The sequence below is a fragment of the Rhinoderma darwinii genome, chromosome 1, assembly GCF_050947455.1.
Source record: "Rhinoderma darwinii isolate aRhiDar2 chromosome 1, aRhiDar2.hap1, whole genome shotgun sequence".
Lineage (NCBI taxonomy): Eukaryota > Metazoa > Chordata > Amphibia > Anura > Rhinodermatidae > Rhinoderma > Rhinoderma darwinii.
Genome location: NC_134687.1, coordinates 679,592 through 706,354, shown reverse-complemented (window position 1 = coordinate 706,354; position 26,763 = coordinate 679,592). Strand labels below are relative to the sequence as shown.

The 26,763-nt window shown below is 48.7% G+C and overlaps 2 protein-coding genes across 3 annotated transcripts in view; both read right to left on the bottom strand.

Moving 5' to 3' along the window:
• LOC142748047 (uncharacterized) overlaps positions 1-26,763 on the bottom strand; it is a 245,301-nt gene that overhangs the window by 42,190 nt on the left and 176,348 nt on the right. The window lies entirely within an intron of this gene.
• LOC142748068 (gastrula zinc finger protein XlCGF66.1-like) overlaps positions 1-26,763 on the bottom strand; it is a 128,810-nt gene that overhangs the window by 25,190 nt on the left and 76,857 nt on the right. For both annotated transcript variants that reach the window (XM_075855195.1, XM_075855202.1), the window contains exons 2-4: positions 24,688-24,851; positions 5,314-5,493; positions 5,106-5,229 (exon numbers count right to left, since the gene is read on the bottom strand). In XM_075855195.1, coding sequence (XP_075711310.1) covers positions 5,106-5,229; positions 5,314-5,493; positions 24,688-24,810 — 427 coding nt within the window. In that variant the 5' untranslated portion in view covers positions 24,811-24,851. The remainder of the gene's footprint in view (positions 1-5,105; positions 5,230-5,313; positions 5,494-24,687; positions 24,852-26,763) is intronic.

Here is a 26,763-nt window from a genome sequence, read left to right as displayed (position 1 = left end):
CTCCGCCCCTGTGCTTACTTCTCTAGGAAGTTTTCGCCCACGGAGAGTAACTATGATATTGGCAACCGCGAACTTCTAGCCATTAAATGGGCTTTTGAAGAGTGGCGGCACTTCCTGGAGGGGGCCAGACACCAGGTAACGGTCCTTACGGATCACAAGAATCTGGTTTTCCTAGAATCGGCCCGGAGGCTTAATCCTAGACAAGCTCGGTGGGCACTATTCTTTACCAGATTTAATTTCTTGGTTACCTATAGGGCTGGGTCCAAGAATATTAAGGCTGATGGTCTGTCACGTAGTTTCATGGCCAATCCTCCTTCCGAGAAGGATCCTGCTTGTATTTTACCCCCTGGTATAATCGTTTGTGCCACGGATTCTGATTTAGCTTCTGATATCGCGGCTGATCAGGGTGCAGCTCCTGGGAACGTCCCTGGGGACAAACTGTTTGTTCCCCTGCAATACCGGCTAAGGGTACTCAGGGAAAACCATGACTCCGCTCTATCTGGTCATCCTGGCATCTTGGGCACCAAACACCTCATTACCAGAAACTATTGGTGGCCTGGGTTGCCTAAAGACGTTAGGGCTTACGTCGCCGCTTGTGAGGTTTGCGCTAGGTCCAAAACCCCTAGGTCCCGACCTGCGGGCCTACTACGTTCCTTGCCCATTGCCCAGAGACCTTGGACCCATATCTCCATGGATTTTATCACCGATTTGCCTCCATCTCAGGGCAAGTCGGTGGTGTGGGTGGTAGTAGACCGCTTCAGCAAGATGTGCCACTTTGTGCCCCTTAAGAAGCTACCTAACGCCAAGACGTTAGCTTCTTTGTTTGTGAAACACATCCTGCGTCTCCATGGGGCCTCAGTCAATATCTTTTCTGACAGAGGGGTACAATTTGTTTCCTTATTTTGGAGAGCTTTTTGTAAAAAGTTGGAGATTGATCTGTCCTTCTCCTCCGCCTTCCATCCCGAAACTAATGGCCAAACGGAAAGGACTAACCAATCCCTGGAACAATATTTAAGGTGTTTCATCTCTGACTGTCAATTCGATTGGGTCTCATTCCTTCCCCTTGCTGAATTTTCCCTGAATAACCGGGTCAGTAACTCGTCAGGGGTCTCCCAGTTTTTCTGTAATTTCGGGTTTAACCCAAGGTTCTCCTCCGTCTCCCCTGGTTGTTCCAATAATCCTGAGGTAGAGGATGTTCATCGGGAACTGTGCACTGTCTGGGCCCAGGTTCAGAAGAACCTGGAGGCGTCCCAGAGCGCACAAAAGATTCAGGCTGATAGTAGACGTTCTGCTAACCCCCGGTTTGTCGTCGGGGATTTGGTCTGGTTGTCGTCCAGGAACTTGCGCCTTAAGGTCCCGTCCAGGAAGTTTGCTCCCCGATTTATTGGACCTTATAAGATCATTGAAGTCCTCAACCCTGTATCCTTCCGTCTGGAGCTGCCCCCATCCTTTCGCATACATGACGTCTTCCATGCCTCCCTCCTAAAAACGCTGCTCCCCGTCCTGGTCCCCCTCGAGGAAACCTCCTGTTCCCGTTCTCACCCCTGAGGGGGTGGAATTCGAGGTGGCCAAGATTATGGACAGTAGGATGGTCCAGGGCTCCCTCCAGTACCTGGTCCATTGGAGAGGATACGGGCCGGAGGAGAGGACTTGGGTACCTGCCCGTGATGTTCACGCTGGGGTATTGATCAGGAGGTTCCACCTTCTCTTCCCTACTAAACCGGGTCCTCTTAGTAAGGGTCCAGTGGCCCCTCATAAAAGGGGGAGTACTGTTAGGGATCTGCCAGGTACTACGTCTAGGTATACTCCTGGGATTAATCAATCCACACCTGAGGCCAGATCTGTTCGACTGACACCATCTCCCACCAACCAGGGTGGCAGGCTCAGGAGTGGGAGAGCCTATCGCGGCCTGGTCAGTCGGAGTTAGCTCCGCCCCCTCTCCTTTATTACCTGCCGTGTTCTCTTCCTCAGTGCTTGTAATTCTTCTGGATTCCTGGCCTCACTGCTGCTTGCTCCAGCCTGCTTCTGCCGTGCTTCTGCCTTGCTGCAGTTCCGCTTAACCTGCTTTGCTTTGCCCCTGGCTTGCTTCCTTCTCCGTGCTCACCTTGGTATACTCCACTTCATCCTGGTCCTGACTATTCATTCACCGCTCCGTTTCCCCGCGGCATTCCGTGGCTACTGCCCCTTCCCTTGCGTGTTCCCGGTTTGTTCTCCCGTGCACTTAGACAGCGTAGGGACCGCCGCCCAAATTATGCATATCCTGCCTAAGCAGGCCTATATCAGTTCTGACCTCTTCCAGCTTGCCTGTCAACAAAGTTTTGCAGGACGAGATGGCTTGGAGCAACGTCTCAGAGACTTCCTGTAGGGTGGGTGCAGCCTCTCCCGCTGTTGAAGCGCCTGCAGCTGCAGACTTAGCCGCACCATCAGATCCACAAGCACGCGGAGGCAGAGGGGAGCGGCCGCCATCTTGCCCCTCTCCCCTAGCATATTCCTGGAGCTTTTCAGCCGCCGATTGCCCACGCGTAGGTCCCATACCATCCTCCTCGTATCGCCAGGTACTTCAGTGCCGCTATAAGGTAAGTTTAGCCCAGGTATAATATCTGCAGGATGATTAGGACATGGGTTCAGTGCAGAGCTATCGAACCACGCGACACGCCCCCGCAGCTGCCGTTATTACCCACCCAGGAGCACCGGTGGCCGCCGCTTGGAGGTTGATTTGCTCCAGGACTTTTTCAATGTTTCATGGATGATTTGCTTGCTGGACTCCCAGTTTGATGATGTCCTTGTTGGAGAAGACTCTGCAGGTATTAGCTAACCGGCTATGGACAGAACAGCAGAAATTCAGAGATCTTGGATTAAGACAGAAAAATGTTTTGTTTTTTTATTGCCCAGTGTTGAAATCCCTCCAGATTTATTCAACTGATGAAACACTCAAAGCAATTCATGGAGTTCCAGTTCCAAGAAATAAAGCATTCTTGTGTCTCAAACTTTTATTATTCCTTCCTACAGAAGAGAGTGACGCTCGCTGAACCTCTTCACGGATTGTTAGACAAGAAGCAGCCCGGAAGTAGAAGACAAATTCATGACAAGGGTGTCAATGATTGCAAGACACGATTTTCATGGGAGAGAGTGTCTTAGTACATGAAGCGCTATACCTGCCAGGAACCCCCTTATGACAGAGGGTCAGTTTTCAGTCAGTTAGTAGAGCCCCAATTTCTTACCATTCAAAAACTATGAATACTACAGGGAAACCACGCAGAAGCTTTATCCACTACGTTCAGTATTAGCACAGACCACAAGCCTCTTTAAAAGTCTGTTAAAAAGAAATAATGATTCTACCCCCCAAATTAATTCACTCTGTTTTCTCTGTTGGCCTTTAATGCTAAATGCCTACAATGCGGAGTTAGCGCCAGACAGAAAAAGCGATACCCTCAGCCTTCGTTTACTACAGACTATAAATGTTGTGCTATTTGCCATTTCTGAAATTCAATCCTCTATTACAAGCGATTGAGTCTGCTCACATGACTGCCATGGACCAAATCTTGGCAAGAGTATTAAACTGGGTTTGGACTGTGGGGCCATATTCAAAATGAAAAGGTGAGGTTGTGGAAGAGACCGTTTCATGTTACAGGTTCACCATGGCAAGACTGAGCACAGCAAAAAGGCACAAGGTGGTTATACTACATCAGCGAGGTCTCTCCCAGCAAAGATTTCACAGCAGACCGAGGTCTCAAGCTGTGCTGCTCAAGCTCTACTGAAGTGCAAAGAAACCGGCAACAGTGAGGGTCGTAGTCGCAGTGGTCGGCCAAGGAAACTTCAAGCAGCATATAAGACACGCCATCCTTAATTCCCTTCAAAACTGGAAGATGCCCAGCAGTGCCATCAGCTCGGAACTGGCAGAAACCAGTGTGACTCGTATACACCCATCTACTGTTTGGAGAAGTCTGGCCAGTAGTGGTCTTCATGGATGAATTGCGGGCAAAAATCCATACTTTCGACATGGAAACAAGTCCAAGTGATTCAACTACGCACAAAAACATAGGAACATAAAAATGGCAGCAGGTGCTCTGGACCGATGTGAAATATTTGGCTGGAACAGAAGGCAGTTGTTTCGCAAAAGGCCTGGAGGATGGTACAAATAATGAGGGTCTGCAGGCAGCAGTGATAAATGGTGGAGGGTTCTGGAGGGCGGGACAATAGTGAGGGACTGCAGGCTGCAATGAAGATGGTTGGTGGTGCTGGAAAGCGGGACAATAATGAGGGTCTGCAGGCAGCAGTGAAGCACGATGGAGGCTCCTGGAGAGCGAGACAATAATGAGGGTCTGCAGGCAGCAGTGAAGCACGATGGAGGCTCCTGGGGAGCGGCACAATAATGAGTGTCTGCAGGCAGCAGTGAAGCACGATGGAGGCTCCTGGAGAGCGGGACAATAACGAGTGTCTGCAGACCACATTGAAGAATGGTGGAGGGTCCTAGAGAGTGGTACAATAATGAGGGTCTGCAGACCACATTGAAGAATGGTGGAGGGTCCTGGAGAGTGGGACAATAATGAGGGTCTGCAGGCAGCAGTGAAGCATGGTGGAGGTTCCTGGAGTACTGTACAATAATGAGGGTCTGCAGACCACAGTGAAGCACGATGGAGGGTCCTGGAGAGCGGGACCATATCAAGGGGCTACAGGCAGCAGTGAAGATGGCGTCCTCAATGCTGAGAAAAACAGGCAGATACTTATCCATCATGTAATACCATCAGGGAGGCATGTGATTTATTCTGTAGAAGGACAGCGACCACAAACATACAGCCAATGTCACTAAGAAATTTCTTCAGCGTAAAGAAGAATAAGGAGCCCTGGTTATATAGACCCACAGAGACCTGATCCCAACATTATAGAGTCTGTCTGGGATCACATGAAGAGACAGAAGGATTTGAGGAAGCAACATCCACAGAAGATCAGACATTAGTTCTCCTAGATGTTTGGAACAACCTCCCTGCCAAGTACCTTCAATTTTTCTAGGTAAACTTAAACACAGTTTTGATGCCGCTCTGAAGACAAAGGGTGGTCACACCAAATACTTGAAATATATAAGATAGATAGATAGCTCTTCTTACCTTGTGATGTGCGTGGCCGGTTGTCCTCCATCATGACCTCCTTGTACAGATCCTTGTGTTCTTCTACATACTCCCACTCCTCCATGGAGAAATAGACAGCGACGTCCTGACACCTTACAGGAACCTGACACACACAATGATACAGTCATTACCCAGACTCCTCCAGTGCTGATACTGTATAATTTCCCAGCATTCCCAGCAGTGTCACCTCTCCAGTCAGCAGATCAGTCATCTTGTGGAGAAGTTCTAGGATCTTTTGCTTATTGTTCTTTTCATGTATCCGGGAGTGAGGAGGGGGCTCTGTGATGGGGCTCCGGCTCCATCCTCCTGACTCATGACTGCTGGGGGCCACACAGTCCCCCGATGTCTTCTTCACTATTGTGTAATCCTGTGTATGGAGAGAGACAATTAAACAATGTAATTTTTACAGCAAGGAGGAAAGGTTGGAGATGATGGAAACCTTTATAGATGTTACAGGAGGAAAGAAATGGAACACAAGAACACGAAGGCACAATCCGACATTAGTGTAGGGGAAAAACAGAAAATATTATTGCACTGAAAGAGTAGTAGATACTTGGAACCACCTTCCAGCAGATTGGAAAAATTAGCAGTAAGTGAATGTAAACCTGCCTGGTGTAATCCTTTATCAATCCGAAGAAAATAAATAAAAAGGAAATAATATAAGGGCCAAGCAGACGGACCATGTGATTCTCCTCCTGCCGTCATCTTCTATGTTTCCATATAGAGGTCAGACTAGTGGTAGAAATCCTCATCTCCAGCCATGCGATTCTCCTCCTGCCGCCATCTTCTATGTTTCTATATAGAGGTCAGACTAGTGGTAGAAATCCTCATCTCCAGGACAGACTCCGGCCATGTAATTCTCCTCCTGCCGCCATCTTCTATGTTTCTATATAGAGGTCAGACTAGTGGTAGAAATCCTCATCTCCAGACAGACTCCGGCCATGTGATTCTCCTCCTGCCGCCATCTTCTATGTTTCTATATAGAGGTCAGACTAGTGGTAGAAATCCTCATCTCCAGCCATGCGATTCTCCTCCTGCCGCCATCTTCTATGTTTCTATATAGAGGTCAGACTAGTGGTAGAAATCCTCATCTCCAGGATAGACTCCGGCCATGTGATTCTCCTCCTGCCGTCATCTTCTATGTTTCTATATAGAGGTCAGACTAGTGGTAGAAATCCTCATCTCCAGGATAGACTCCGGCCATGTGATTCTCCTCCTGCCGTCATCTTCTATGTTTCTATATAGAGGTCAGACTAGTGGTAGAAATCCTCATCTCCAGGACAGACTCCGGACATGTGATTCTCCTCCTGCCGTCATCTTCTATGTTTCTATATAGATGTCAGACTAGTGGTAGAAATCCTCATCTCCAGGACAGACTCCGGCCATGTGATTCTCCAACTGCCGTCATCTTCTATGTTTCTATATAGATGTCAGACTAGTGGTAGAAATCCTCATCTCCAGGACAGACTCCAGCCATGTGATTCTCCTCCTGCCATCATCTTCTATGTTTCTATATAGATGTCAGACTAGTGGTAGAAATCCTCGTCTCAAGGACAGACTCCGGCTGTAAAGGATCTGCCAGGTACAGCTTCGGGGTTAACTCCCATAGGTAAGCAGTCTACACCTGAATCTACGTCTCTGAGACTGACTCCTTCTTCCACCACTCAGGATGGCAGGCTTAGGAGTGGGAGAGCCTATCGCAGCCTGGCCAGACGGAGCTAGCTCCCGCCCTCTGTCTATTTATACCTGCCTTTCCTGTTCCTCCTTGCTTGTGATTCTTTCCGTGTGGTTTCCTGACCCAGCTACAGCTCCTAACTATTTGATCCTGCTCCATACTGACCCTGGCTTTCTGACTACTCTTCTTCTCTGCGTTTGGTACCTCGTGCTCTCCTGGTTTGACTTGGCTCGTTCACTACTCTGTTGCTCACGGTGGTGCCGTGGGCAACTGCCCCTTTCCCTTTGTATTCCCTTGTATGTTTGTCTCGTGCACTTACTGAGCGTAGGGACCGCCGCCCAGTTGTACCACGTCGCCTAGGGCGGGTCGTTGCAAGTAGGCAGGGACAGAGTGGCGGGTAGATTAGGGCTCACTTGTTCGTTTCCCTACCCCCGTCGCTACATAATCACAAGCCCAAGACTAGGTAGTCTACCCTGGTCCCTGACACCACTATGGACCCCCTTGAGACCCTGGCTCAGCAAATGCAGGGTCTCTCCCTACAGGTCCAGGCCCTGGCTCAGAAGGTCAACCAGCCTGATGCTACCTTGGTAGTTCCCCTCACCTCAACTCCTGAACCCCACCTCAAGTTGCCCGACCGGTTCTCAGGGGACCGGAGGGCTTTTCTCTCCTTTCGGGAGAGTTGCAGGCTTTACTTTCGCTTAAAGCCCCACTCCTCAGGTTCTGAGAGCCAGCGAGTGGGTATAATTATGTCCCGGCTCCAGGACGGGCCCCAAGAATGGGCCTTCTCCTTGGCTCCTGACGCCCCTGAACTTTCCTCCGTTGATCTTTTCTTTTCTGCTCTCGGACTCATTTATGACGAGACTGACAAGACTGCCTTTGCCGAGAGTCAGCTGGTGACCTTACGTCAGGGTAAGAGACCTGTTGAGGAGTATTGTTCTGACTTTAGGAAGTGGTGCGTAGCTTCTCGGTGGAATGACCCTGCCTTAAGGTGCCAGTTTAGGTTGGGTCTGTCGAATGCCCTGAAAGACCTGCTATCCCTCTTCTGACTCCCTAGACCAGGTTATGGCTTTAGCGGTACGACTTGACCGACGTCTCAGGGAACGACAACGCGAACGTTTATGTGTTTTCTCCTCCGACTCCCCCATGATGCCTCCCGAGGTTCCGTTGCTTCGTTCTTCCCCGGAAGGCTCAGAGGTACCTATGCAACTCGGGGCCTTCGTGTCCCCCCAACAACGTAGAGATTTCCGCAGGAAGAATGGTCTCTGCTTCTACTGTGGGGATGACAAGCATCAAGTGAACAACTGTCCTAAGCGTAAGAATGCAGCCGGAGAACTTCCGCTCCTAAGTGATCATCGGGGAGGTCACTTGGGCGCACAGGTATTTCCCGTAAATATGAAACGTAATAAGATCTTGCTTCCTTTTCAGGTCTCTTTTGGTGGTAGGTCTGCTACCGGCAGTGCCTTCGTGGATTCAGGGTCCTCTGCTAATATCATGTCTGTGGAATTTGCTATGTCTCTTGCTATGCCTTTGAATGATTTGCCTAAACCTGTCCCGGTAGTGGGTATCGACTCCACTCCTCTTGCTAATGGTTATTTTACACAGCATACCCCTGTTTTTGAACTCCGTGTTGGCTCCATGCATTTGGAGCAGTGCTCTGTACTGTTGATGCAGGGATTATCGTCCGATTTGGTTTCAGGCCTTCCCTGGTTGCAGTTGCATAATCCCACGTTTGACTGGAATGCTGGGGAGTTTACCAAATGGGGTAATGAATGTTTGACGTCATGTTTTTCTGTTAATTCTATTTCTCCCCCTGAGGAGGTGAACACGCTACCTGAGTTTGTTCAGGACTTCCCTGATGTTTTCTCTAAGGAGGCCTCCGAAGTGTTACCTCCTCATAGAGAATACGATTGCGCTATCGAATTGGTACCAGGAGCTAAGCTTCCTAAGGGTAGGATATTTAATCTTTCTTGTCCCGAACGTGAAGCTATGAGAGAGTATATCCAGGAATGCCTGGCCAAGGGTTACATTCGCCCATCTACTTCTCCGGTAGGTGCTGGCTTCTTCTTCGTAGGGAAGAAGGATGGTGGTCTTAGGCCATGCATTGACTACCGTAACCTGAATAAGGTCACTGTAAGGAACCAGTATCCCCTTCCTTTGATTCCTGATCTCTTTAAAGGGACTCTGTCACCACATTATAAGTGCCCTATCTCCTACATAAGGAGATGGGCGCTGTAATGTAGGTCACAGTAATGCTTTTTATTTAAAAAAACGATCTATTTTCACAAAGTTAGGAGCGATTTAAGTTTATGCTAATGAGCTTTCTTAATGCCCAAGTGGGCGTACTTTTACTCTGACCAAGTGGGCGTTGTACAGAGGAGTGCATGACGCTGACCAATCGGCATCATGCACTCCTCTCCATTCATTTACACTGCACTAGCGATATAGTTATATCACTATGTGCATCCTCATACACAAACCCTAACATTACTACAGTGTCCTGATAATGAATACACATGAAATCCAGCCTGGACGTCATGTGTACTCACAATCCTGACACTTCTGACTCTTTTTTTTGTGAGATTCCGGCAAGTGAAACCATATCTCGTTTAGTTCCGAGATCTCGCGAGATTTCGTATCCGTTGCTGGAATCTCACAAAAAAGATTCAGAAGTGTCAGGATTGTGAGTACACATGACGTCCAGGCTGGATTTCATGTGTATTCATTATCAGGACACTGTAGTAATGTTAGGGTTTGTGTATGAGGATGCACATAGTGATATAACTATATCGCTAGTGCAGTGTAAATGAATGGAGAGGAGTGCATGATGCCGATTGGTCAGCGTCATGCACTCCTCTGTACAACGCCCACTTGGTCAGAGTAAAAGTACGCCCACTTGGGCATTAAGAAAGCTCATTAGCATAAACTTAAATCGCTGCTAACTTTGTGAAAAAAGATCGTTTTTTTTAATAAAAAGCATTACTGTCACCTACATTACAGCGCCCATCTCCTTATATAGGAGACAGGGAACTTATAATGTGGTGACAGAGCCTCTTTAATCAGGTTCAGGGGGCCCAATGGTTCTCCAAGTTTTATCTACGGGGGGCGTATAACCTTATCCGCATCAAAGAGGGGGATGAGTGGAAGACTGCGTTTAACACGCCCGAAGGTCATTTCGAATACCTCGTCATGCCCTTTGGGTTGTGTAATGCTCCTGCGGTCTTCCAGAATTTCATAAATGAGATTTTGAGAGATTACCTGGGGATATTTCTTGTAGTGTACCTTGATGACATACTGGTGTTTTCCAAGGACTGGTCCTCCCACATTGAGCATGTCAGGAAGGTGCTCCAGGTCCTTCGGGAAAACAAACTGTTTGCAAAAACCGAAAAATGTGTGTTTGGGGTACAGGAGATACCATTTTTGGGTCAAATCCTCACTCCTCATGAATTCCGCATGGACCCTGCCAAGGTTCAGGCTGTGGCGGAATGGGTCCAACCTGCCTCCCTGAAGGCGTTACAGTGTTTTTAGGGTTCGCTAATTATTACAGGAGATTCATTGCTAACTTCTCGGTCATCGCTAAGCCTCTTACGGACCTCACTCGCAAAGGTGCTGATCTCCACCACTGGCCTCCTGAGGCTGTCCAGGCTTTTGAGGTCCTTAAGAAGTGCTTTATCTCGGCCCCGGTGCTGGTTCAGCCCAACCAAATGGAGCCATTTATCGTGGAAGTTGACGTATCCGAGGTGGGAGTGGGGGCTGTCTTGTCCCAGGGTACCAGGTCCCTCACCCATCTCCTACCCTGTGCCTACTTCTCCAGGAAGTTTCGCCCACTGAGAGTAACTATGATATTGGCAACCGCGAACTCTTAGCCATTAAATGGGGATTTGAAGAGTGGCGCCACTTCCTGGAGGGGGCTAGGCACCAGGTAACGGTCCTTACCGACCACAAGAATCTGGTTTTCCTAGAATCTGCCCGGAGGCTAAACCCGAGACAAGCTCGATGGGCGCTATTTTTTACCAGATTCAACTTTTTGGTTACCTATAGGGCTGGGTCTAAAAACATTAAGGCCAATGCACTGTCGCGTAGCTTCATGGCCAGCCCTCCTTCGGAGGAAGATCCTGCTTGTATTTTGCCTTCCGGTATAATCATTTCTTCTATTGATTCTGATTTAGTCTCTGAAATTGCTGCTGATCAAGGTTCAGCTCCCGGGAACCTTCCTGAGGACAAGCTGTTTGTTCCCCTGCAATACCGGCTAAGGGTACTTAGGGAAAATCATGACTCCGCACTATCTGGTCATCCAGGCATCCTGGGTACCAAACACCTCATTGCCAGAAACTATTGGTGGCCTGGGTTACCTAAAGACGTTAAGGCCTACGTCGTCGCTTGTGAGGTTTGTGCTAGGTCCAAGACTCCCAGGTCCCGACCAGCAGGCTTACTACGTTCGTTGCCCATTCCCCAGAGACCTTGGACACATATCTCCATGGATTTTATCACCGATTTGCCTCCATCCCAAGGCAAGTCGGTGGTGTGGGTGGTAGTAGACCGCTTCAGTAAGATGTGCCACTTTGTGCCCCTCAAGAAACTACCCAACGCCAAGACGTTAGCTACCTTGTTTGTCAAACACATCCTGCGTCTCCATGGGGTCCCTGTCAATATTGTTTCGGACAGAGGGGTACAATTTGTTTCTTTGTTTTGGAGAGCCTTCTGTAAGAAGTTGGAGATTGATCTGTCCTTCTCCTCTGCTTTCCATCCTGAAACCAATGGCCAAACTGAGAGGACTAATCAATCTCTAGAACAATATTTAAGGTGTTTTATCTCTGACTGTCAATATGATTGGGTCTCATTCATTCCCCTCGCTGAATTTTCCCTTAATAACCGGGTCAGTAACTCGTCAGGGGTCTCCCCCTTTTTCAGTAATTTTGGGTTTAATCCACGGTTCTCCTCCGTTTCACCTGGTAGTTCCAACAATCCCGAGGTAGAGGTCGTTCATCGGGAACTGTGCACAGTCTGGGACCAGGTTCAGAAGAACCTAGAGGCGTCCCAGAGCGTACAAAAAACTCAGGCTGATAGAAAACGTTCTGCTAACCCCTTGTTTATGGTCGGGGATCTGGTGTGGTTATCGTCTAGGAACTTGCGTCTTAATTTCCCGTCCAGGAAGTTTGCTCCCCGGTTTATTGGGCCGTATAAGGTCATTGAAGTCCTCAATCCTGTCTCCTTCCGGCTGGAGTTACCCCCATCTTTTCGTATAAACGACGTGTTTCATGCCTCCCTCCTTAAACGCTGCACCCCGTCCTTGGCTCCCTCGAGGAAACCTCCTGTTCCCGTTCTCACCCCTGAGGGGGTGGAATTCGAGGTGGCCAAGATTGTGGACAGCAGGATGGTCCAAGGCTCCCTCCAGTACCTGGTCCATTGAAGAGGATACGGGCCTGAGGAGAGGACTTGGGTACCCGCCCGGGATGTTCACGCTGGGGTATTGGTCAGGAAGTTCCACCTTCGTTTCCCCAGTAAACCAGGTCCACTTAGAAAGGGTCCGGTGGCCCCTCATAAAAGGGGGGGTACTGTAAAGGATCTGCCAGGAACAGCTTCGGGGTTAACTCCCATAGGTAATCAGTCTACACCTGAATCTACGTCTCTGAGACTGACTCCTTCTTCCACCACTCAGGATGGCAGGCTTAGGAGTGGGAGAGCCTATCGCAGCCCGGCCAGACGGAGCTAGCTCCCGCCCTCTGTCTATTTATACCTGCCTTTCCTGTTTCTCCCTTGCTTGTGATTCTTTCCGTGTGGTTTCCTGGCCCAGCTACAGCTCCTAACTATTTGATCCTGCTCCATACTGACCCTGGCTTTCTGACTACTCTTCTGCTCTGCGTTTGGTACCTCGTGCTCTCCTGGTTTGACTTGGCTCGTTCACCACTCTGTTGCTCACGGTGTTGCCGTGGGCAACAGCCCCTTTCCCTTTGCTTTGTATTCCCTTGTATGTTTGTCTCGTGCACTTACTGAGCGTAGGGACCGCCGCCCAGTTGTACCCCGTCGCCTAGGGCGGGTCGTTGCAAGTAGGCAGGGACAGAGTGGCGGGTAGAATACGGCTCACTTGTTCGTTTCCCTACCCCCGTCGTTACACCGGCCATGTGATTCTACTGGTTCCTGCCGTCATCTTCTATGTTTCTATATAGAGGTCAGACTAGTGGTAGAAATCCTCATCTCCAGGACAGACTCCAGCCATGTGATTCTCCTGCTTCCTGCCGTCATCTTCTATGTTTCTATATAGATGTCAGACTAGTGGTAGAAATCCTCATCTCCAGGACAGACTCCAGCCATGTGATTCTCCTGGTTCCTGCCGTCATCTTCTATGTGACTATATAGATGTCAGACTAGTGGTAGAAATCCTCACCTCCAGGACAGACTCCAGCCATGTGATTCTCCTCCTGCCATCATCTTCTATGTGTCTATATAGATGTCAGACTAGTGGTAGAAATCCTCATCTCCAGGACAGACTCCAGCCATGTGATTCTCCTCCTGCCATCATCTTCTATGTGTCTATATAGATGTCAGACTAGTGGTAGAAATCCTCATCTCCAGGACAGACTCCAGCCATGTGATTCTCCTCCTGCCATCATCTTCTATGTTTCTATATAGATGTCAGACTAGTGGTAGAAATCCTCACCTCCAGGACAGACTAAGGCCATGTAATTCTCCTGGTTCCTGCCGTCATCTTCTATGTGTCTATATAGATGTCAGACTAGTGGTAGAAATCCTCACCTCCAGGACAGACTCCGGCCAGGTGATTCTCCTGGTTCCTGCCGTCATCTTCTATGTTTCTATATAGATATCAGACTAGTGGTAGAAATCCTCATCTCCAGGACAGACTCCGGCCATGCGATTCTCCTCCTGCCGTAATATTCTATGTCTCTATATAGAGGTCAGACTAGTGGTAGAAATCCTCATCTCCAGGACAGACTCCGGCCATGCGATTCTCCTCCTGCCGCCATTTTCTATGTCTCTATATAGAGGTCAGACTAGTGGTAGAAATCCTCATCTCCAGGACAGACTCCGGCCATGTGATTCTCCTCCTGCCGTCATCTTCTATGTTTCTATATAGAGGTCAGACTAGTGGTAGAAATCCTCGCCTCCAGGACAGACTCCGGCCATGTGATTCTCCTCCTGCCGTCATCTTCTATGTTTCTATATAGAGGTCAGACTAGTGGTAGAAATCCTCATCTTCAGGACAGACTCCGGACATGTGATTCTCCTCCTGCTGCCATCTTCTATGTTTCTATATAGATATCAGACTAGTGGTAGAAATCCTCATCTCGAGGACAGACTCCGGCCATGTGATTCTCCTCCTGCTGCCATCTTCTATGTTTCTATATAGATGTCAGACTAGTGGTAGAAATCCTCATCTCCAGGACAGACTCCAGCCATGTGATTCTCCTCCTGCCGTCATCTTCTATGTTTCTATATAGATGTCAGACTAGTGGTAGAAATCCTCATCTCCAGGACAGACTCCGGCCATGTGATTCTCCTCCTGCCGTCATCTTCTATGTTTCTATATAGAGGTCAGACTAGTGGTAGAAATCCTCATCTTCAGGACAGACTCCGGCCATGTGATTCTCCTCCTGCTGCCATCTTCTATGTTTCTATATAGATGTCATACTAGTGGTAGAAATCCTCATCTCCAGGATAGACTCCGGCCATGTGATTCTCCTCCTGCCGTCATCTTCTATGTTTCTATATAGATGTCAGACTAGTGGTAGAAATCCTCGTGTCCAGGACAGACTCCGGCCATGTGATTCTCCTCCTGCCGTCATCTTCTATGTTTCTATATAGAGGTCAGACTAGTGGTAGAAATCCTCGTCTCCAGGACAGACTCCGGCCATGTGATTCTCCTCCTGCTGCCATCTTCTATGCTTCTATATAGATATCAGACTAGTGGTAGAAATCCTCATCTCCAGGACAGACTCCGGCCATGTGATTCTCCTCCTGCCGTCATCTTCTATGTTTCTATATAGAGGTCAGACTAGTGGTAGAAATCCTCGCCTCCAGGACAGACTCCGGCCATGTGATTCTCCTCCTGCCGTCATCTTCTATGTTTCTATATAGAGGTCAGACTAGTGGTAGAAATCCTCATCTTCAGGACAGACTCCGGACATGTGATTCTCCTCCTGCTGCCATCTTCTATGTTTCTATATAGATATCAGACTAGTGGTAGAAATCCTCATCTCGAGGACAGACTCCGGCCATGTGATTCTCCTCCTGCTGTAATGGCCGGAAGGAGGTGAAGGGAAAGTGAGCCCTAATCTACCCACCGCCCTGTCCCTGCCTACTTGCAACGACTCGCCCTAGGCGACGAGGTACAACTGGGCGGCGGTCCCTACGCTGTCTAAGTGCACAGGAAAACAAACAGGGAACATGCAAGGGAAGGGGCAGTAGCCACGGAACGCCACGAGGAAACGGAGCGGCGAACGGACAGACAGGACCAGGACGAAGTGAGTACACCCAAGCGGGCAAGGAGACAGAAGCAAGCCAGGGGCAAAGCAAAGCAGGTCAAGCAGAACTGCAGCAAGGCAGAAGCACGGCAGAAGCAGGCTGGAGCAAGCAGCAGTGGGGCCAGGAATCCAAAAGAATTACAAGCACTGAGGGAGAGAACAGGGCAGGTAATAAAGGACAGGGGGCGGAGCTAACTCCGACAGACCAGGCCGCGATAGGCTCTCCCACTCCTGAGCCTGCCACCCTGGTTGGTGGGAGATGGTGTCAGTCGAACAGGTCTGGCCTCAGGTGTGGATTGATTAATCCCAGGAGTATACCTAGATGAAGTACCTGGCAGATCCCTAACAGTACTCCCCCTTTTATGAGGGGCCACCGGACCCTTACTAAGGGGACCCGGTTTAGTGGGGAAGAGAAGGTGGAACCTCCTGATCAATACCCCAGCGTGAACATCACGGGCAGGTACCCAAGTCCTCTCCTCCGGCCCGTATCCTCTCCAATGGACCAGGTACTGGAGGGAGCCCTGGACCATCCTACTGTCCATAATCTTGGCCACCTCGAATTCCACCCCCTCAGGGGTGAGAACGGGAACAGGAGGTATCCTCGAGGGGGACCAGGACGGGGAGCAGCGTTTAAGGAGGGAGGCATGGAAGACGTCATGTATGCGAAATGATGGGGGGAGCTCCAGACGGAAGGATACAGGGTTGAGGACTTCAATGATCTTATAAGGTCCAATAAATCGGGGAGCAAACTTCCTGGACGGGACTTTAAGGCGCAAGTTCCTGGACGACAACCAGACCAAATCCCCGACGACAAACCGGGGGTTAGCAGAACGTCTACTATCCGCCTGAATCTTTTGTGCGCTCTGGGACGCCTCTAGGTTCTTCTGAACCTGGGCCCAGACGGTGCACAGTTCCCGATGAACATCCTCTACCTCAGGATTATTGGAACAACCAGGGGAGACGGAGGAGAATCTTGGGTTAAACCCGAAATTACAGAAAAACGGGGAGACCCCTGACGAGTTACTGACCCGGTTATTCAAGGAAAATTCAGCAAGGGGAAGGAATGAGACCCAATCGAATTGACAGTCAGAGATGAAACACCTTAAATATTGTTCCAGGGATTGGTTGGTCCTTTCCGTTTGGCCATTAGTTTCGGGATGGAAGGCGGAGGAGAAGGACAGATCAATCTCCAACTTTTTACAAAAAGCTCTCCAAAATAAGGAAACAAATTGTACCCCTCTGTCAGAAACGATATTGACTGGGGCCCCATGGAGACGCAGGATGTATTTCACAAACAAAGAAGCTAACGTCTTGGCGTTAGGTAGCTTCTTAAGGGGCACAAAGTGGCACATCTTGCTGAAGCGGTCGACTACCACCCACACCACCGACTTGCCCTGAGATGGAGGCAAATCGGTGATAAAATCCATGGAGATATGGGTCCAAGGTCTCTGGGGAATGGGCAAGGAACGTAGTAGGCCCGCAGGTCGGGACCTAGGGGTTTTGGACCTAGCGCAAACCTCACAAGCGGCGACGTAAGCCCTAACGTCTTTAGGCAACCCAGGCCACCAATAGTTTCTGGTAATGAGGTGTTTGGTGCCCAAGATGCCAGGATGACCAGATAGAGCGGAGTCATGGTTTTCCCTGAGTACCCTCAGCCGGTATTGCAGGGGAACAAACAGTTTGTCCCCAGGGACGTTCCCGGGAGCTGCACCCTGATCAGCCGCGATATCAGAAGCTAAATCAGAATCCGTGGCAGAGACGATTATACCAGGGGGTAAAATACAAGCAGGATCCTTCTCAGAAGGAGGATTGGCCATGAAACTACGTGACAGAGCATCAGCCTTAATATTCTTGGACCCAGCCCTATAGGTAACCAAGAAATTAAATCTGGTAAAGAATAGTGCCCACCGAGCTTGTCTAGGATTAAGCCTCCGGGCCGATTCTAGGAAAACCAGATTCTTGTGATCCGTAAGGACCGTTACCTGGTGTCTGGCCCCCTCCAGGAAGTGCCGCCACTCCTCAAAAGCCCATTTAATGGCTAGAAGTTCGCGGTTGCCAATATCATAGTTACTCTCCGTGGGCGAAAACTTCCTAGAGAAGTAAGCACAGGGGCGGAGATGGGTGAGGGAGCTGGTACCCTGGGACAAGACGGCCCCCACTCCCACCTCGGAAGCGTCAACCTCCACAATAAATGGCTCCTCTTGGTTGGGCTGAATCAGCACGGGGGCCGAGATAAAGCACTTCTTGAGGGTCTCAAAGGCCTGGACGGCCTCAGGGGGCCAATGGAGGACATCAGCACCCTTGCGGGTAAGGTCCGTAAGAGGCTTAGCGACGACCGAGAAGTTGGCAATAAATCTCCTGTAATAGTTGGCGAACCCTAAAAAACACTGTAACGCCTTAAGGGAGGCAGGTTGGACCCATTCCGCCACAGCCTGAACCTTGGCAGGGTCCATGCGGAATTCATGAGGAGTGAGGATTTGCCCTAAAAATGGTATCTCCTGTACCCCAAAGACACATTTTTCAGTCTTAGCAAACAGATTATTCTCCCGAAGGACCTGGAGCACCTTCCTGACATGCTCCACGTGGGAGGACCAGTCCTTGGAAAACACCAGTATGTCATCAAGGTATACAACAAGAAAATTACCCAGGTACTCTCTCAGGATTTCATTAATAAAATTCTGGAAGACAGCAGGGGCATTACACAACCCAAAGGGCATGACCAGGTATTCGAAATGACCCTCGGGTGTGTTGAACGCAGTTTTCCACTCATCCCCCTCTTTGATGCGGATAAGGTTATATGCCCCCCGTAGATCGAACTTAGAAAACCATTGGGCTCCCTGAACCTGATTAAAAAGATCCGGAATCAAAGGAAGTGGGTACTGGTTCCTTACGGTGACCTTATTCAGGTTACGATAATCAATGCACGGCCTAAGACCACCATCCTTCTTCCCCACGAAGAAGAAGCCAGCACCTACAGGAGAAGTCGAGGGGCGAATGAAACCCTTGGCCAGGCATTCTTGGATATATTCCCTCATAGCTTTACGTTCAGGACATGAAAGATTAAATATCCTCCCCTTAGGAAGCTTGGCACCAGGCACCAAATCGATAGCGCAATCGTAATCTCTATGGGGGGGCAACACCTCGGAGGCCTCCTTAGAAAACACATCGGCGAAGTCCTGAACAAACTCAGGAAGCGTGTTTACCTCCTCCCGGGGAGAAATAGAGTTAACAGAAAGACATGACATAAGACATTCATTACCCCATTTGGTGAGATCCCCAGTATTCCAATCAAACGTGGGATTATGCAACTGCAACCAGGGAAAGCCTAGAACCAAATCGTACGATAATCCCTGCATCACCAGTACAGAGCACTGCTCCAAATGCATGGAGCCAACAAGGAGTTCAAAAACAGGAGTATGCTGAGTAAAATAACCATTAGCAAGGGGAGTTGAGTCGATTCCTACTACAGGGATAGGATAAGGTAAATCAATACAAGGCATCTTTAGAGACATAGCAAATTCCGCAGACATGATATTAGCAGATGACCCTGAATCCACGAAAGCACTGCCCGTGGCAGCCCGGCCAGCAAACGAGACCTGAAAGGGAAGCAAAATTTTATTGCGTTTCACATTAACGGGAAATACCTGTGCGCCCAAGTGACCTCCCCGATGATCACTTAGGCGCGGAAGTTTTCCGGCTTCTTATTCTTGCGCCTGGGACAGGTGTTCAGTAGATGCTTGTCGTCCCCACAGTAGAAGCAGAGACCATTCATTCTGCGAAACTCCCTACGTTGTCGAGGGGACATGGAGGCCCCGAGTTGCATAGGTACCTCCGAGTCCTCCGTGGAGGGGCGAGGAGACGGGACCTCGGGGGGGATCGCAGAAAAGTCAGAGGGGAGCACACTGAAGCGTTCTAGCTGACGTTCCCTGAGACGTCGGTCAAGTCGTACTGCTAGGGCCATAACCTGGTCAAGGGAGTCAGACGAGGGGTAGCTAACCAGCAGATCCTTCAGGGCGTCAGATAATCCTAACCTAAACTGGCACCTTAGGGCCGGATCGTTCCACTGAGAAGCTACGCACCACTTCCTAAAATCAGAACAGTATTCCTCAACCGGTCTCCTACCCTGACGTAAGGTCACCAGCTGACTCTCGGCTAAGGCAGTCCTGTCAGTCTCGTCGTAAATGAGTCCGAGGGCAGAGAAAAAAACGATCAACAGAGGAAAGTTCAGGGGCGTCAGGAGCCAAGGAGAAGGCCCACTCTTGGGGCCCTTCCTGGAGTCGGGATATGATGATACCCACCCGCTGGTTCTCGGAACCTGAGGAGTGGGGCTTTAGGCGGAAATACAGTCTGCAACTCTCCCGGAAGGAGAGAAACGTCTTACGGTCCCCTGAGAACCGGTCAGGTAACTTGAGGTCGGGTTCTAGAGGTGAGGTGAGGGGTACTACTAAAGCAGCGTCACCCTGATTGACCCTTTGGGCCAGGGCCTGGACCTGTAGGGAGAGGCCCTGCATCTGCTGGGCCAGGGTCTCAAGGGGGTCCATGATGACGTCAGCGTAGGAGAAATGGTAGACTAGGTAAGGGCTTGTAATTATGTAATGGCCGGAAGGAGGTGAAGGGAAAGTGAGCCCTAATCTACCCACCGCCCTGTCCCTGCCTACTTGCAACGACTCGCCCTAGGCGACGAGGTACAACTGGGCGGCGGTCCCTACGCTAAGTGCACAGGAAAACAAACAGGGAACATGCAAGGGAAGGGGCAGTAGCCACGGAACGCCACGAGGAAACGGAGCGGCGAACGGACAGACAGGACCAGGACGAAGTGAGTACACCCAAGCGGGCAAGGAGACAGAAGCAAGCCAGGGGCAAAGCAAAGCAGGTCAAGCAGAACTGCAGCAAGGCAGAAGCACGGCAGAAGCAGGCTGGAGCAAGCAGCAGTGGGGCCAGGAATCCAAAAGAATTACAAGCACTGAGGGAGAGAACAGGGCAGGTAATAAAGGACAGGGGGCGGAGCTAACTCCGACAGACCAGGCCGCGATAGGCTCTCCCACTCCTGAGCCTGCCACCCTGGTTGGTGGGAGATGGTGTCAGTCGAACAGGTCTGGCCTCAGGTGTGGATTGATTAATCCCAGGAGTATACCTAGATGAAGTACCTGGCAGATCCCTAACACCTGCTGCCATCTTCTATGTTTCTATATAGATGTCATACTAGTGGTAGAAATCCTCATCTCCAGGATAGACTCTGGCCATGTGATTCTCCTCCTGCCGTCATCTTCTATGTTTCTATATAGATATCAGACTAGTGGTAGAAATCCTCGTCTCCAGGACAGACTCCGGCCATGTGATTCTCCTCCTGCCGTCATCTTCTATGTTTCTATATAGAGGTCAGACTAGTGGTAGAAATCCTCATCTCCAGGATAGACTCTGGCCATGTGATTCTCCTCCTGCCGTCATCTTCTATGTTTCTATATAGATGTCAGACTAGTGGTAGAAATCCTTGTGTCCAGGACAGACTCCGGCCATGTGATTCTCCTCCTGCCGTCATCTTCTATGTTTCTATATAGAGGTCAGACTAGTGGTAGAAATCCTCGTCTCCAGGACAGACTCCGGCCATGTGATTCTCCTCCTGCTGCCATCTTCTATGCTTCTATATAGATATCAGACTAGTGGTAGAAATCCTCATCTCCAGGACAGACTCCGGCCATGTGATTCTCCTCCTGCCGTCATCTTCTATGTTTCTATATAGAGGTCAGACTAGTGGTAGAAACCCTAGTCTCCAGGACAGACTCCGGCCATGTGATTCTCCTGCCGGCATCTTCTGTTTCTATATAGAGGTCAGACTAGTGGTAGAAATCCTCGTCTCCAGCCATGTGATTCTCCTCCTGCCGTCATCTTCTATGTGTCTATATAGATATCAGACTAGTGGTAGAAATCCTCGTCTCCAGGACAGACTCCGGCCATGTGATTCTCCTGCCGTCATCTTCTGTTTCTATATAGAGGTCAGACTAGTGGTAGAAATCCTCATCTCCAGGACAGACTCCGGCCATGTGATTTTCCTCCTGCCGTCATCTTCTGTGTTTCTATATAGAGGTCAGACTAGTGGTAGAAATCCACATCTCCAGGACAACCTCTGGCCATGTGATTCTCCTCCTGCCGTCATCTTCTATGTTTCTATATAGATGTCAGACTAGTGGTAGAAATCCACATCTCCAGGACAGACTCCGGCCATGTGATTTTCTGCCTGCCGTCAACGTCTGTGTTTCTACATAGAGGTCAGACTAGTGGTAGAAACCCTCATCTCCAGGACAGACTCCAGCCATGTGATTCTCCTGGTTCCTGCCGTCATCTTCTATGTTTCTATATAGATGTTAGACTAGTGGTAGAAATCCTCATCTCCAGGACAGACTCCAGCCATGTGATTCTTCTCCTGCCGTCATCTTCTATGTTTCTATATAGATGTCAGACTAGTGGTAGAAATCCTCATCTCCAGGACAGACTCCAGCCATGTGATTCTCCAACTGCCGTCATCTTCTATGTTTCTATATAGAGGTCAGACTAGTGGTAGAAATCCTCATCTCCAGGACAGACTCCAGCCATGTGATTCTCCTGGTTCCTGCCGTCATCTTCTATGTTTCTATATAGATGTCATACTAGTGGTAGAAATCCTCATCTCCAGGACAGACTCCGGCCATGTGATTCTCCTCCTGCTTCCATCTTCTATGCTTCTATATAGATATCAGACTAGTGATGGAATACTCATCTCCAGGACAGACTCCGGCCATGTGATTCTCCTGCCGTCATCTTCTATGTGTCTATATAGATGTCAGACAAGTGGTAGAAATCCTCATCTCCAGGACAGACTCCAGCCATGTGATTCTCCTGGTTCCTGCCGTCATCTTCTATGTTTCTATATAGATGTCATACTAGTGGTAGAAATCCTCATCTCCAGGACAGACTCCGGCCATGTGATTCTCCTCCTGCCGTCATCTTCTATGTTTCTATATAGAGGTCAGACTAGTGGTAGAAATCCTCGTCTCCAGGACAGACTCCGGCCATGTGATTCTCCTCCTGCTGCCATCTTCTATGCTTCTATATAGATATCAGACTAGTGGTAGAAATCCTCATCTCCAGGACAGACTCCGGCCATGTGATTCTCCTCCTGCCGTCATCTTCTATGTGTCTATATAGATGTCAGACTAGTGGTAGAAATCCTCATCTCCAGGACAGACTCCAGCCATGTGATTCTCCTTCTGCCATCATCTTCTATGTTTCTATATAGATGTCAGACTAGTGATAGAAATCATTGTCTCCAGGACAGACTCCGGCCATGTGATTCTCCTCCTGCCGTCATCTTCTATGTGTCTATATAGATGTCAGACTAGTGGTAGAAATCCTCATCTCCAGGACAGACTCCGGCCATGTGATTCTCCTGCCGTCATCTTCTATGTTTATATATAGAGTTCAGACTAGCGGTAGAAATCCTCATCTCCAGAACAGACTCCAGCCATGTGATTCTCTTGGTTCCTGTCGTCATCTTCTATGTGTCTATATATATGTCAGACTAGTGGTAGAAATCCTCACCTCCAGGACAGACTCCGGCCAGGTGATTCTCCTGGTTCCTGCCGTCATCTTCTATGTTTCTATATAGATATCAGACTAGTGGTAGAAATCCTCATCTCCAGGACAGACTCCGGCCATGCGATTCTCCTGGTTCCTGCCGTCATCTTCTATGTTTCTATATAGAGGTCAGACTAGTGGTAGAAATCCTCATCTCCAGGACAGACTCCGGCCATGCGATTCTCCTCCTGCCGTCATCTTCTATGTCTCTATATAGAGGTCAGACTAGTGGTAGAAATCCTCGTCTACAGGACAGACTCCGGCCATGTGATTCTCCTGCCGTCATCTTCTGTTTCTATATAGAGGTCAGACTAGTGGTAGAAATCCTCATCTCCAGGACAGACTCCGGCCATGTGATTTTCCTCCTGCCGTCATCTTCTGTGTTTCTATATAGAGGTCAGCCTAGTGGTAGAAATCCTCGTCTCCAGGACAGACTCCGGCCATGTGATTCTCCTCCTGCCGTCATCTTCTATGTTTCTATATAGATGTCAGACTAGTGGTAGAAATCCACATCTCCAGGACAGACTCCGGCCATGTGATTTTCTGCCTGCCGTCAACGTCTGTGTTTCTACATAGAGGTCAGACTAGTGGTATAAATCCACATCTCCAGGACAACCTCCGGCCATGTGATTCTCCTCCTGTCGTCATCTTCTATGTTTCTATATAGATGTCAGACTAGTGGTAGAAACCCTCATCTCCAGGACAGACTCCAGCCATGTGATTCTCCTGGTTCCTGCCGTCATCTTCTATGTTTCTATATAGATGTTAGACTAGTGGTAGAAATCCTCATCTCCAGGACAGACTCCAGCCATGTGATTCTCCTCCTGCCGTCATCTTCTATGTTTCTATATAGATGTCAGACTAGTGGTAGAAATCCTCATCTCCAGGACAGACTCCAGCCATGTGATTCTCCTCCTGCCGTCATCTTCTATGTTTCTATATAGAAATCAGACTAGTGGTAGAAATCCTCATCTCCAGGACAGACTCCGGCCATGTGATTCTCCTGGTTCCTGCCATCATCTTCTATGTTTCCATATAGAGGTCAGACTAGTGGTAGAAATCCTCATCTCCAGGACAGACTCCAGCCATGTGATTCTCCTGGTTCCTGCCGTCATCTTCTATGTTTCTATATAGAGGTCAGACTAGTGGTAGAAATCCTCATCTCCAGGACAGACTCCGGCCATGTGATTCTCCTGGTTCCTGCCATCATCTTCTATGTTTCCATATAGAGGTCAGACTAGTGGTAGAAATCCTCATCTCCAGGACAGACTCCAGCCATGTGATTCTCCTGGTTCCTGCCATCATCTTCTATGTTTCCATATAGAGGTCAGACTAGTGGTAGAAATCCTCATCTCCAGGACAGACTCCGGCCATGTGATTCTCCTGGTTCCTGCCATCATCTTCTATGTTTCCATATAGAGGTCATACTAGTGGTAGAAATCCTCATCTCCAGGACAGACTCCGGCCATGTGATTCTCCTCCTGCTGCCATCTTCTATGTTTCTATATAGATATCAGACTAGTGGTAGAAACCCTCGTCTCCAGGACAGACTCCAGCCGTGTGATTCTCCTGGTCCCTGTGGTCCTTCTCCCCCTGGTTACAACGTGACTACTTACTATTCTCATTACTCTACATTACTATTACCATGACACATAACTGACCATATTGCTGGCTGGTCTTCACTTCTTCCCATCACTTGGAAGGTCTCGTAAATGGTATACAGGACTCTGGCTTCTTCCTCTTATGGGTGACTTTTTACATAATACAATAAGGAACATAGAAATATAGAAACGGTTACCTCTCCGCTCAGCAGGTAGATGATCTGCAGGGTGAAGTTTAATATTCTTGTGGTCATCTCATTGCTGTCCTTGTCCATCGTTGGTGGGTCATTCAGGAGAAGGAACGTTCTGGATGAGAACATGAGAAAACTGGATCCACTGGTGGTTGTAGTACAGCAGGCGCCTTTATGGGAAGAGGAGAGAATCATACAGGGGACGACGTCATGTGAGAAATACAGAACATCACTTATTGAGAGAAACCGGTTCTCCGAGCCTCTACCACATGGAATAAAGGAGCAATAACAACACCGACATTTATCCACAGGATATGCCAGAAATGTCTGATACATGCGGGTCACACCTCTATCACAATGACACCCAGAGACATAGCTGATACTAGGGAGGTATTGGGGGGGGGGGGCACCATTGCATCTCAGAAGACATGGTGCATATTATGTAATCAGTGTTTGATGTAAACATTGCCCTTTAACCCCTTGAGTACCCAGCTCATTTTGGCCTTGAGGACCAGACCCATTTTTTCAAATCTGACATGTATCACTTTATGTGGTAATAACTCCGGAATGCTTTTACCTATCCAATTGATTCTGAGATTGTTTTCTCGTGACACATTGGACTTTAGTTTAGTGCAAAAATTTGGTCGATAAATTCATTGCTTATTTGTGGAAAACACCAACATTTAGCAAAAATATGAAGAAATTATGATTTTTCCCATTTTAAATGTATCTGCTTGTAAAACAGATAGTAATACCACACAAAATAGTTACCAATTAACATCCCCCATATGTCTACTTTATGTTTGCATCGTTTTTTGAACATCCTTTTATTTTTCTATGACCTCACAAGGCTTAGAACTTTAGCAGCAATTTCTCATATTTTTAAGAAAATTTCAAAAAGCGATTTTTTCAGGGACGAGTTCAGTTCTGAAGTGGTTTTGTTTGCCCTATATATTAGAAACCCCCATCAAACACCCCATTTTGAAAACTGCACCCCTCAAAGTATCCAAAACAGCATTCAGAAAGTGTTTCAACTCTTTAGGCGTTTTACAGGAATTGAAGGAAAGTAGAGCTGAAATTTTCAAATTTCATTTTTTTTTACAAAATTCATATGTAATACATTTTCTTCTGTACCACAGAAGGTTTTACCCGAGAAACGCAACTCAATATTTATTGCCCAGATTCTGCAGTTTTTAGAAATATCCCACATGTGGCCCTAGTGTGGTAATGGACTGAAACGCCGGCCTCAGAAGCAAAGGAGCACCTGGTGGATTTTGGGGCCTCCTTTTTTCAGAATATATTTTAGGCACCATGTCAGGTTTGAAGAGGTCTTGTGGTGCCAAAACAGTGGAAACCCCCAAAAGTGACCCCCATTTTTTAAACTACACCCCTCAGGGAATTTATCTAGGGGTATAGTTAGCATTTTGACCCCACAGGTATTTTGCTATATTTTCTGGAGTAAGGCCTCATGCACACGACCGTGGTGTTATTCTGGTCCGCAAATTCCAGGACCGTGTTCCGTGGAATGTCATCCGCAGTTCATCCGTATGTAGTCCGCAGTTCATCCGTATGTAATCCGCAAAAATGCGGATGAAAAAAAAAAAAAAAAAAAAAAGGACTTTTAAACAGGATGCCAAAAGCTTGGTCAAACCCCCTTTAGAAGGTCACATGATCGCTCTGGAGCCATTTCCTGCTGCATTTTCCCTGATCTTTGCTTTGTGCGAGTTCAGTGAGATTGCGCTGCTGATATAGCTGTGGTTTTTGTCAGTTTTACTCACTGCGAACATGTCTTCTGATGATGTGGATGATGTACTCCTGCACTGGCTCCTCTCCAGGCGATTTGGACAGCAACCACCAATGCTGGACGAAGAACCGAGGAGGAGGAGGAGATATTGGGTTCACCCCATTATCTCACAACGGCTTAGGAAGGGGCATTTTAACATGCTGTACTCAGACCTGCGGCAGCACCCGGACAAGTTCCTCAGCTACTGCCGTATGTCCGTGCAAACTTTTGACTGTCTGCTGGCGGACCTTCGTCCTGGACTGATCTTCCAGGACACCACCATGAGACGTTGCATTTCT